This window comes from Acanthochromis polyacanthus, chromosome 9, assembly GCF_021347895.1.
Source record: "Acanthochromis polyacanthus isolate Apoly-LR-REF ecotype Palm Island chromosome 9, KAUST_Apoly_ChrSc, whole genome shotgun sequence".
NCBI lineage: Eukaryota > Metazoa > Chordata > Actinopteri > Pomacentridae > Acanthochromis > Acanthochromis polyacanthus.
Window position 1 is genome coordinate 2,186,998 of NC_067121.1, and position 12,552 is coordinate 2,199,549.

Here is a 12,552-nt window from a genome sequence, read left to right on the forward strand (position 1 = left end):
TGAAGGAACAGCTGTGCACGCGGGACTTGGAGATGCTTACGGTGGCGCTGCGGCCGTATTATCTACCGAGGGAGTTCTCGCACGTGATTGTGTTTTGCGTGTACATCCCACCATCAGCTCATGCAGGGACAGCGTGTGAAAGACTCCACAGCGCCGTGAGCGAAGCCCAGAGCCGCCATCCCCGGGCTCTAGTGCTGATCAGTGGAGACTTCAACCACGCCTCCCTCTCTGCCTTTCTCCCTACTTTCACACAGTATGTCACGTGTCACACACAGGGTGATAAGACACTGGACTTACTGTATGTGAATGTGAAAGGCGCCTACACCGCTGCCCCCCTCCCCCCACTGGGCCGCTCGGACCACAACCTGGTTCATCTGCTCCCCCACTACACACCCAAGGTGAGAAGAGGACCTGTGCAGAAGAGGACTGTGAAGGCATGGACAGATGAGGCCAGTGAGAGACTCAGAGACTGTTTCCAGACCACAGACTGGAGCGTGCTCTACAGTCCTCATGGAGACGACATCGATGGCCTCACGCACTGCATCACAGATTACATCAACTTCTGCGTGGACAGCACTGTGCCAACTCGGACGGTACGGTGCTTCTCCAACAACCACCCCTGGGTCACCCCTGAGCTCAAAGCCCTCCTGAACCAGAAGAAACGGGCTTTCATCTCAGGGGACAGAGAGGAGCAGAAGAGAGTGCAACGAGAGCTCCAGTGGCGGATCAGAAGGGCCAAGAAGGACTATGGGAAGAGGCTGGAGGAGACGCTGGTTCAGAACAACGCGCGGGACGTGTGGAGAGGACTTAAGAACATTTCTGGACATGGACAGAGTGCCAGAGGGACAGCTGATGGGGACCAGCGCAGGGCGGACGAGCTGAACTGTTACTTTAACAGATTTGACTCTCCCCCCACCCCCTCTGCCCCCTTTCCTGCTCCCCCCTCTTCACACATCCCCAGCCCAGCAGACCCTCCCCTTCCTGCGACACCTTCACCGGCCCCCAACTCACCCACACGGACTACTCCCACCCCCTGCAGCCCACCTCACTCCCCCCCTCACTCCCCCCTCTCCTTCACACCGGACCAAGTGAGGAGAGAGCTGAGGCGACTGAAGCAGAGGAAATCTGCAGGACCAGACGGCATCAGTCCCAGGCTGCTGAGGACCTGCGCAGACCAGCTCTGTGAGGTCCTCTGCCACCTCTACAACCTGAGCCTCAGCCTGGAGCGGGTCCCCGTCCTGTGGAAAACCTCCTGCGTGGTCCCAGTCCCTAAAACAGCTCACGCCAAGGAACTGGCCCTCTACAGACCTGTCGCCCTCACCTCCCACCTCATGAAGACCATGGAGAGGCTCCTCCTCCACTACCTCCGCTCAGTGGTGAGCTCCGACCTGGACCCGCTGCAGTTTGCCTACAGACCCAACATGGGGGTAGAAGACGCCGTCATCTACCTGCTGCAGCGAGCGCTCACTCACCTGGAGAGCGCCGGCAGCGCTGTGAGAGTCATGTTCTTTGACTTCTCCAGCGCCTTCAACACCATCAGGCCGGCGCTGCTGCGGGGGAAGCTGGTGGACGCGGGAGTGGATGGACATCTCGCTGCCTGGACCACTGACTACCTCACTGACCGTCCACAGTACGTGCGGCTGCGCGGCTGTGAGTCAGAGGTGGTAGTCTGCAGCACGGGGGCGCCCCAGGGCACCGTCCTCTCGCCCTTCCTCTTCACCATCTACACCTCGGACTTCACCTACAACACGGACAGCTGCCATCTCCAGAAGTTCTCCGATGACTCCGCCATTGTGGGCCGTGTGTCTGAGGGGAACGAGCTGGAGTATCGGTCGGTCATCATGGACTTTGTGGACTGGTGTGAGCGCAACCATCTGTGCCTCAACACCAGTAAGACGAAGGAGATGGTGGTCGACTTCAGGAGAAGGACACTCCCACATCCACCAGTGAACATCCAGGGGCAGGACATTGAAACAGTGGACAGTTTCAAGTACCTGGGTGTTCACCTCAACAATAAACTGGACTGGTCCCACAACACCGATGCTCTGGACAAGAAGGGCCAGAGTCGCCTCCACCTTCTGAGGAGGCTGAGGTCCTTCGGAGTGTGCAGACCTCTACTAAGGACTTTCTACGACACTGTGGTAGCCTCTGCTTTCCTCTACGCTGTCGTCTGCTGGGCCCCGGGCAGCACAGAGCGGGACATGAAGAGACTGAACAAGCTGACCAAGAGGGCCAGCTCTGTCCTGGGCTGCCCACTGGACTCTGTGATGGATGTGGGTGAGAGGAGGATGTTGACCAAGCTCTCATCCATCATGGACAACAGCTCCCACCCACTGCACCGGACTGTAGTGGAGCTGAACAGCTCCTTTAGCACGAGACTCAGACACCCTCAGTGCAAGAAGGAGCGCTACCGCAGGTCCTTCATCCCCACTGCCATCAGACTGTAGAACACTACTGTGGAGTTGTTATTATGTGCAAGATTTATTATCTTGTTCTTGCACTTTCGTGACTTTTGCACTCCTCTTTTTTTTGTTTCTAAGAGCCCTGTAATGTTAAATTTATCCTTTGTGAGATTAATAAAGTCTATCTTATCTTATCTCGATTTTGGTCTGTGTCCTAATCCTTTTTCAGATCTTAATCTTAATCTTGGTTCTGATTCTGATCCTGGTTACTAATCTTGATCTTAGTTCTTGTCCTGGTCCTCGTTCTGATCGTGATCTTGATCCATATCCAGGATCTAATCCTTGTCTTGGTCTAGGTCCTAGTTCTGATCTTTGTCTTGGTGCTGGTGCTGTCCCTGCAGGTGCCCCCCTTGAAGATCTTCTCACCAGGCAAATGGGAGATCTGAGGCTGGATGGAGAGTCCAGCAGAGACCAGGCTGAGGCACCTGTCCACATCATCCAATCAGAAACAGCCAGAGACAGACACACTGATGATTCTGGTCCAGGACCTGGACAGGGTCAGGACCTCTATCCACTCAAACCTTCATCCAGACCAGGAGCAGACCTTATCAAGGTGAGAAGTCCTGGTTCTCAGCATGTCTCAGTCAGTCCCAGGTGGTCTCAGCAGGTGTCAGTAGGTCTCATATGGTCCCAACCTTTGTGTCTGTCCTCAGATGGCGTCCCGGCTCCCTCCGGACCAGGCAGCGGTGTTTCTGTCTCTAATGGCGATGGAGGGGCGGAGCTTCATCCCGACTGATGTCATAGAGGCAGTCCAGCTCAACAGAGACTTCCAGTCAGCTCTGAGGTTTCTGAGTCACAGCTGCCCCATCTGCCAGGAACAGGTGTCCTTCAGCAAGGTGAGATGAATACAGGTAAATACATAAATAAACAGGTGAGACTTTAGGTTAAATACAGGTGAATAAATAAATAAAAAGGTGAGATGCATCACCTGAGACAGTCCATTCTTCTTCTCTGCCTGTATTTCCTGCTCCTTCTTATTCTCTGCCTGTATTTCCTGCTCCTTCTTCTTCTGTACCTGTATTTCCTGCTCCTTCTTCTTCTGTACCTGTATTTCCTGCTCCTTCTTATTCTCTGCCTGTATTTCCTACTCCTTCTTTTTCTGTACCTGTATTTCCTGCTCCTTCTTATTCTCTGCCTGTATTTCCTGCTCCTTCTTCTTCTGTGCCTGTATTTCCTACTCCTTCTTCTTCTGTACCTGTATTTCCTGCTCCTTCTTCTTCTCTGCCTGTATTTCCTGCTCCTTCTTCTTCTGTACCTGTATTTCCTGCTCCTTCTTCTTCTGTACCTGTATTTCCTGCTCCTTCTTATTCTCTGCCTGTATTTCCTGCTCCTTCTTCTTCTGTACCTGTATTTCCTGCTCCTTCTTCTTCTGTACCTGTATTTCCTGCTCCTTCTTATTCTCTGCCTGTATTTCCTACTCCTTCTTCTTCTGTGCCTGTATTTCCTGCTCCTTCTTATTCTCTGCCTGTATTTCCTGCTCCTTCTTCTTCTGTGCCTGTATTTCCTACTCCTTCTTCTTCTGTACCTGTATTTCCTGCTCCTTCTTATTCTCTGCCTGTATTTCCTGCTCCTTCTTCTTCTGTGCCTGTATTTCCTGCTCCTTCTTATTCTCTGCCTGTATTTCCTGCTCCTTCTTATTCTCTGCCTGTATTTCCTGATCTTTCCTCAGATCATCATGATGACTCACTGCTCCTGCTTCCTGTGTCAGTCGTGTTTCAAGTTGTTTTTCTTGGCGGCCATTAAAGAGCGCAGCGTGGATCAGCTGGTTTGTCCTCAGTGTGGACAACCGGAGGTCCGAGGACCGGGAGGGCTGGAGGGGTCTATGGACTACTTCAATCTGCTGGACACACAGGTGAGACACGCCCCTGGTTCTGTTGGTTCTGACCCTGTACCCAACTAGTTCTGTTGGTTCTGACCGCGTACCCTACAAGTTCTGTTGGTTTTAACCTTGTACCCAACTAGTTCTGTTGGTTCTGACCCTGTACCCAACTAGTTCTGTTGGTTCTGACCCTGTACCCAACTAGTTCTGTTGGTTCTAACCCTGTACCCTAATAGTTCTGTTGGTTCTGACCGCGTACCCTACTAGTTCTGTTGGTTCTGACCCTGTACCCAACTAGTTCTGTTGGTTCTGACCGCGTACCCTACTAGTTCTGTTGGTTTTAACCTTGTACCTTACTACTTCTGTTGGTTTTAACCCTGTACCCAACTAGTTCTGTTGGTTTTAACCTTGTACCCTAATAGTTCTGTTGGTTCTGACCGCGTACCCAACTAGTTCTGTTGGTTCTGACCCTGTACCCTAATAGTTCTGTTGGTTCTGACCGCGTACCCAACTAATTCTGTTGGTTCTGACCCTGTACCCAACTAGTTCTGTTGGTTCTGACCCTGTACCCTACTAGTTCTGTTGGTTCTAACCCTGTACCCTACTAGTTCTGTTGGTTCTAACCCTAATCCTGGTTCTGATTGTTTTTCAGATTCGTCACTTTCTGCCTCTTGAGATCCATGAGCTCTTCCAGAGGAAGCTCAGAGACCGAGCCCTGCAGGAGATGCCCAACTTCTGCTGGTGTGCTCACGTAAGACCCGCTGAGACCCAGACCAGGACCTCACAGACCCAGACCAGGACCTCACAGACCCAGACCAGGACCTCACAGACCCAGATCAGGGCCTCACAGACCCAGACCAGGACCTCACAGACCCAGACCAGGACCTCACAGACCCAGATCAGGACCTCACAGACCCAGATCAGGGCCTCTCAGACCACCACCAAATCCTCTGTCTTGTTGCTGCTGATTGAACCTTGTGTTCTCCGCTAGCGTTTCCGTTCAGGGTGTAATGAAACAAAATCAGGGTTCTGTACATCGATCGTTTCTTACGTCACGGTTTCTGTATAGTGAGAAAAACCCACTAGACTTTAAGCTGCTGGTTTTTCTATTCCTGAATTAATGACCATATTTCCTGAACAGAAGAGGTCAGTTTTTAAAAGTTCCCTTCACTTCCATCCATTTTTAGAATATCACAACGGTAACCTGAGAACACTTTCTAAAATCTTCAAAAGTTCCAAAGTAGATGAAGATAAACGTTCTGAAATATATGAAAAAGAATTAAGATGCAGTATTCAGAAAATAAAGGGATTAAAATGTTCTGGTTTTGGACGGCAGCAGGGATCAGTCGATTGGTTCAGGTGTTCAGTAGAGTCCAGGTACGTACCTGCTGCTACAGCAGGGGTGTCAAACTCGGTTCCTGGAGGGCCACTATCCTGCATGTTTTAGATGTTTCCCTCTTCAACACACCTGATTCAAATGATCAGCTCATCATCAAGCTCAGCAGAAGTCTGATAATGAGCCTGATCATTTGAATCAGGTGTGTTGGAAGAGGGAAACATCTAAAACATGCAGGAAAGTGGCCCCCCAGGAACGGATCTCGACACCCCTGTGCTACAGAAACACCTGTAGAGGCTGATGGCTTCGACCCGGACTGAGGAAATGCCAGCAGCAGCATACAGCTATGTGGAAGGTCTTCAGGTACTGGTGGGCCCAAGTTCTTCACAACTAACAAGTAAAGCTGTTACAGTTCTGACACACAAAAAGGTTCTGCAGGTTCTGCATCTGTTCTGAACACAAGAACCCAACCGACAACTTTCAGTACAAAAATGTTCCGTGACACTAAAGTGTTGTTCTTCTGATGGATGTTGTGTTTCAGCTGATGGATGCTGTGTTTCAGCTGATGGATGCTGTGTTTCAGCTGATGGATGCTGTGTTTCAGCTGATGGATGTTGTGTTTCAGCTGATGGATGTTGTGTTTCAGCTGATGGATGCTGTGTTTCAGCTGATGGATGCTGTGTTTCAGCTGATGGATGTTGTGTTTCAGCTGATGGATGCTGTGTTTCAGCTGATGGATGTTGTGTTTCAGCTGATGGATGTTGTGTTTCAGCTGATGGATGTTGTGTTTCAGCTGATGGATGTTGTGTTTCAGCTGATGGATGCTGTGTTTCAGCTGATGGATGTTGTGTTTCAGCTGATGGATGCTGTGTTTCAGCTGATGGATGCTGTGTTTCAGCTGATGGATGTTGTGTTTCAGCTGATGGATGTTGTGTTTCAGCTGATGGATGTTGTGTTTCAGCTGATGGATGTTGTGTTTCAGCTGATGGATGCTGTGTTTCAGCTGATGGATGCTGTGTTTCAGCTGATGGATGTTGTGTTTCAGCTGATGGATGTTGTGTTTCAGCTGATGGATGTTGTGTTTCAGCTGATGGATGCTGTGTTTCAGCTGATGGATGCTGTGTTTCAGCTGATGGATGTTGTGTTTCAGCTGATGGATGTTGTGTTTCAGCTGATGGATGCTGTGTTTCAGCTGATGGATGTTGTGTTTCAGCTGATGGATGCTGTGTTTCAGCTGATGGATGTTGTGTTTCAGCTGATGGATGTTGTGTTTCAGCTGATGGATGCTGTGTTTCAGCTGATGGATGCTGTGTTTCAGCTGATGGATGCTGTGTTTCAGCTGATGGATGCTGTGTTTCAGCTGATGGATGCTGTGTTTCAGCTGATGGATGCTGTGTTTCAGCTGATGGATGTTGTGTTTCAGCTGATGGATGCTGTGTTTCAGCTGATGGATGTTGTGTTTCAGCTGATGGATGTTGTGTTTCAGCTGATGGATGCTGTGTTTCAGCTGATGGATGTTGTGTTTCAGCTGATGGATGTTGTGTTTCAGCTGATGGATGTTGTGTTTCAGCTGATGGATGTTGTGTTTCAGCTGATGGATGCTGTGTTTCAGCTGATGGATGTTGTGTTTCAGCTGATGGATGTTGTGTTTCAGCTGATGGATGTTGTGTTTCAGCTGATGGATGTTGTGTTTCAGCTGATGGATGCTGTGTTTCAGCTGATGGATGTTGTGTTTCAGCTGATGGATGTTGTGTTTCAGCTGATGGATGTTGTGTTTCAGCTGATGGATGCTGTGTTTCAGCTGATGGATGCTGTGTTTCAGCTGATGGATGCTGTGTTTCAGCTGATGGATGTTGTGTGTTTCAGTGTTCCTTTGGGATGCTCCATGAGGCTGACAGCTTGAGGATGGACTGTCCCAGCTGTAAGAAGAGCACCTGCTCTAAATGCAGATCACCTGTAAGACACAACAAAACACAAGAACACAGCAGAACACAAGAACACAATGTGCTCTTGGTGCAGATCACCTGTAGGAGGCTCCCACAGACTCGGTCTCTGTTTCTGTTCTTCAGTGGTTTCCTCAGCATCAGAGTCTCTCCTGTGAGCAGTTCAGAGTTTGGAAACAGAAGAACCAACCAGATCATCACAGCAGTCCCCTGCTGTACAGCAGCATTGGTAGAACACCACAACTACCACTCTGATCTGGTCTCATGTGGTTTGATCTGGTCTCATGTGGTCTGATCTGCTCTCATGTGGTGTTGTGTCCACAGAGTGTCCAAACTGCCAGCTGGTCTTCAGTCTGTCTAAAGGAGGATGTCTTCACTTCATCTGCAGTCAGTGTCAACATCAGTTCTGCGGTGGATGCAGTCAGCGCTTCTCTCTGGGATCTGTGAGTTCACCTCCTCAGTTTCTACTGCAGTCACTCAGCTGCAGTGCTTCTCTCTGGGATCTGTGGTCAGTTGAAGGATCAGGGTTATGTTGTTTATGCCGTGGGGAGATTTATGTAGCAGAAAAGTGACTGCACACAGTGAACCTGACAGACAGGGACTTAATCGAATAAAACAACACAGAAGTGCTCAGTGTTCCACCGTTCACCAACATAGCAGCAAGGACATGTAAAAAGACCAGATCAGATAAATCTGATAAATGTTCAGCAGTGATCACCTGGAACATGAGAAGATAATTAGTGTGGAAACATTAGGGTTATAACTTTGTTACAACCTCTATACCCAGTATCATATTTTGATGAACTTTTGCTAGTAATGAAAGGAATTGACCTTCATTTGGTGATATCTTTGAAAAAAGTCCCCCCGGACTCAAAATGAAGTTTTCGTAAATCCTACCAACAATCAGAATAATGCCGTTAGAAGGTTAATTTTCTCTTTATTAACACAGGAACAAAACACATAATCAGGGTAAAGATAATATAAAATAGGCCACTAAAGGTCAAAAAATGATGATTGTCAGTGTTGGTTAGCAACGATGAATCGAAGTGGAACATTGCTCTTGTCCTTGCATGTGGCATGAGTATGAAGGCAAGAATTGCAAGGATGGCTCTTGAATTCCAGCGAGCATTGCTGATGCTGGGGATTTTTTAAAAATTCCACCAGTGGGAATCGGCCATGTTCATTATGGAAGCGCATAACTCTTGTCAGGTGGTAGAGAAATCGCGTATCATCTCTCCACCCTGACTGATCAGTAATCTCATCAGTTCCATGTTAATCAGATTGCGTACAAAAAAGTACTCAATGTTTGGGGACCTTGTATTGGCTCCGAGCTCCTGGTCCATCACTAAGCGTAGTATTCTGTCCAGGACGTGGTGTTGGCAGCTGATGAATTTTGGTGCCTGATGGCCTCTGCTGGTGAACATTCTTTGAAGCCTCACCACAACTCCAGATTGCTTCCCAGTATTGACGGTGGTGGTGTCAGCTACGATCATATTGATTGAACCCCAAAGCTTGTATTCGTCGATCACATCAGAGATGCCATTTGCAATGCTTTCGGCCTTGCCGTCATTCAGATCCAGCGCTGCTAGCTTGATCTTGGAGTCAGGATTCTTCAATACAACTGCCTGATACTCTCATTCCTCAAGATGTTTGCCATCTGTCTTTGTGTTGTTGACTCTCCTTCATTTCTTCTTTGACCTGGGTTGCTCTCCTGAAAAGTGCCTTGTATACTGCTGGTTGGGATGGTGTGGGGATGTTGACGCCTTCATCTGACAGCTTCTGGTAGATCTTAGCAGCTTAGTGCTGGTCGAAGTTTTTGTGCCAGTGACAAGGTTCAGGGCAATCTCAGTTTTGTGGTGTTTCCTTGTGGAGGAGTGAGCATCATGGGGCTGGTAGCTCTTATCTCTCAAGTCTTCTGGTTCTGATTCAGTGTCGGTCTCCTGCACAGCGTCAAATGAAGGAGCCGACATGCTAGCAGGTGTGCTGACTTTCAGTCTTTTGGATGGATGTATTGTTTTAATGTCAGCACATTTCCTAGTGGAGTAGCCCACGTCCCCCACTCTCCTGTTGTACCTTGTACAGTTCTTTGTCCTCAGCATTCAGCCATTCCCCATCCAACTATGTGACATCAAATACATCATCTAAACATCCATAATCTCCCTGTCTGGTTGTTAGGTTCAAACCTGAAGAATACACAAACAGCTCTCCAACTTTGCACTTACTGCTTGATCAGAGATTATTGGAAAGTTCAGTTGTTCAGTCCATAAAAGCTTCACCTCCTTGGAAATTTTCTTCAGTCTATCTTTCCGGCCTTTGATGTCTGGTGCCATGTGTTTAAAGCGGCCAGTTATGTCTCTCTTTAGTGGCATTCTTGTTCTGTCCATTAATGGAGTTTGCACTAATGGGATAGGCCCTCTCACCATTGTGGATTTCTTGAAATCAATCACATTCTTTTTCCAAATCTTCTTCTTCCTCTCAACTTCGCTGTAACTCTTTCGGTGTGACATTCTGAGCCAGCCATTCACTATGGAACAGCTTGAATAACACAAACTTCACCAATTCGACATGGTAGTGCATGTATGAAAGTGAGAACAGAAACTGAAACTCCAGAATTCTGGGATGGCTTTTGGCCTAAAACATATCACGAGTTGAACAAAACAGATTTCCCCAACTCTACAGTCTACATGGCTTATACAGTGAAACTGAAACTCCAGGATTCTGGGAAAGCTGTAGGCTACAATATATCACTACTAAACAAGAGAGATTTCCCCAAATTTACATGGCTTATAAAGTGAAAGCAAGAGTAGAAACTGATACTCCATTATATTATGATGGCAGTACAACTTATCATTGATCCATTATCAGTCATATTGAGTTGTAATGGCCCTTGTGATAACTTAGCACGGTTTCGCATTTCATATCATTGGCTGTAATGTGTATTTAATACTTTTTGTTTCGGGGGGACTTTTTCAAAAAAAATTTTTTTGAGTTTTTTTTATGTTTTTACAATGCAAACAAAAAAAAACAAGAATCGTCTTAACAGAGACAAACAAAGAACAAACAGAACAAAGTAAACCCATCCCAATAAAGTATCAAGCGCTGTACAAGCAATTACAAATAAGTACGCTACATGAAATACATCAAAAGTCAATGTAATCATGAGTACTCAATACATTTTAACACGCACACATGGAATATCTAGGTATAATATTGCTGTGCATAAACTCTACAAATACAGAACAGACGGAGTCCACAGGCCATGTAAATAGATGAACAAAATAAAACACAAATAAGAATGTTAAATCATCCTTAGAGCTTTTGAAGGTATGTGTCCAGGGGCTTCCATAGTCTCCAGAACTGGTCAGAAATAAGAGAATATTTAACAAAGATTTGACATCACTATCAAAAAGATTGACAGGAGTATGATTCAACAAATAAAGTGAAGAAGAAAGTGGGAAATGTATGCCAGTAATCTCCTGAGTCACAGAATGAACATCTTTCCCCAGTGTTTGGATAAGATTACATGACCAAAACTCATGTATGGGTCTTGCATTTAAAACACAGATCTGAAGTACCGGGAAACATTTTCTGGAGGCGAACCGGGGTAAAGTAAGTTCTGTGAAAAAACTTTAAATTTTGTTCATGTATAGAAACTGAAGTACATTCTGGAAAAATTCCACAACAAATTTGTTCCCGATCTTCAGCACTAAATGTCACCCCCAGATCATGGTCCCACACCGGCTTCAGGGATTCACCAGCCAAAGAACCAGAATGCAGTCATAAAGTGTAAAACTTGGAGATAATTCCTTTAAATGACTTGGCTGAAACCATGACACTCTCCAGATCTGATAGTTTCAGTCTGATTAAATGTTTCTCCAGTGAAGACAGTGAAATGGAGGATTTGAAGAGACCTGAAAAAGTCTTTCTGGGGAATATCAAAGTCATTTTTAAGTTGCTCAAAAAGGAGTGAGAGATCAGCAGGCCAGTAAAATGTGAGAGTCCATAGAGGACCATTCTAGTAGACCAATAGCTCTGATCTGACAAAGAAAATCAGGATTTAATGATAAAGGTGACCAAGCAGATATAACTGAAGGGATTTTCAAATATCTTCTAATATCTCTCCAGACCAACAGAGTGTTAAAAACAATAGAATTATTGTGAAGCACATTCAGTTGGTCTATATTATTGATAAACAGAAGTGATTTTAATTGTCTGGGGTGGCAGGAGAAGGATTCCAGTCCTACCCATAGAGAGTCGTGTCTAACTAAGCACCAGTTTGTCAATGTTTTAAGCAGAGAGGACCAGTAATATAATTGTAGGTTTGGGAGGGATAAACCTCCCAAATCTTTTGGCATAGTAAGTTTAGAGAAAGTGACTCGCTGATGTTTATTGCTCCGTATGAATTTAGAGAGATGAGTCCTAATAGAGTTGAAAAATGATTGTGTAAGGTAACATGGCAAATTTTGAAAGAGATACATAAGCCGAGGGAGAATATTCATTTTTATAATATTTATTCTTCCAAGAAGAGAGATTGGCATGGAGATCCACCTTTTCAAATCATTTTTAAGTTTTTTAATCAGAGGGGAGAAGTTATTTTCAAATAAATAATTCAAGTCTGGAGAACTAAAATGCCCAAATACTTAAAACCTCTCTCTGATAACAGGAAAGGTGACTGGACAGGGTTGTCTGAGGGGATATTAAAAGGTAAGGCATTAGATTTGCTTAGGTTGATTTTATAACCAGACAGAACACTGAAGGTAGATATAGAATTCAGGACTGCAGGAATGGATTCATGAGGTTTCATAAGATACAATAAAACGTCGTCCGCAAACAGAGAAATAACGTTTATCTCCACCCACCATGACTCCAGTTATGTTAGAATTAGATCTAATGGCCTCAGCCAGGGGTTCAATGAAGAGCGTGAACAGGAGAGGGGACGGGGGGCAGCCCTGCCTACAACCTCTGCACAGGAACACTATCCGACATGAGCCC

The 12,552-nt window shown here is 46.4% G+C and overlaps 1 protein-coding gene across 5 annotated transcripts in view; it reads left to right on the top strand.

The window, feature by feature from the left end:
• The window catches only part of si:dkey-181m9.8 (E3 ubiquitin-protein ligase RNF31), a 53,716-nt gene that overhangs the window by 13,531 nt on the left and 27,633 nt on the right, over nt 1-12,552 (top strand). For all 5 annotated transcript variants that reach the window (XR_007944354.1, XM_051953782.1, XM_051953780.1 and 2 more), the window contains exons 8-14: nt 2,804-3,015; nt 3,116-3,298; nt 4,132-4,314; nt 4,934-5,032; nt 7,484-7,573; nt 7,687-7,789; nt 7,885-8,003. Coding sequence is in view for 4 of the 5 variants with exons in the window: in XM_051953782.1 (XP_051809742.1) it covers nt 2,804-3,015; nt 3,116-3,298; nt 4,132-4,314; nt 4,934-5,032; nt 7,484-7,573; nt 7,687-7,789; nt 7,885-8,003 (989 nt within the window). In the remaining variant the exon portion in view is untranslated. The remainder of the gene's footprint in view (nt 1-2,803; nt 3,016-3,115; nt 3,299-4,131; nt 4,315-4,933; nt 5,033-7,483; nt 7,574-7,686; nt 7,790-7,884; nt 8,004-12,552) is intronic.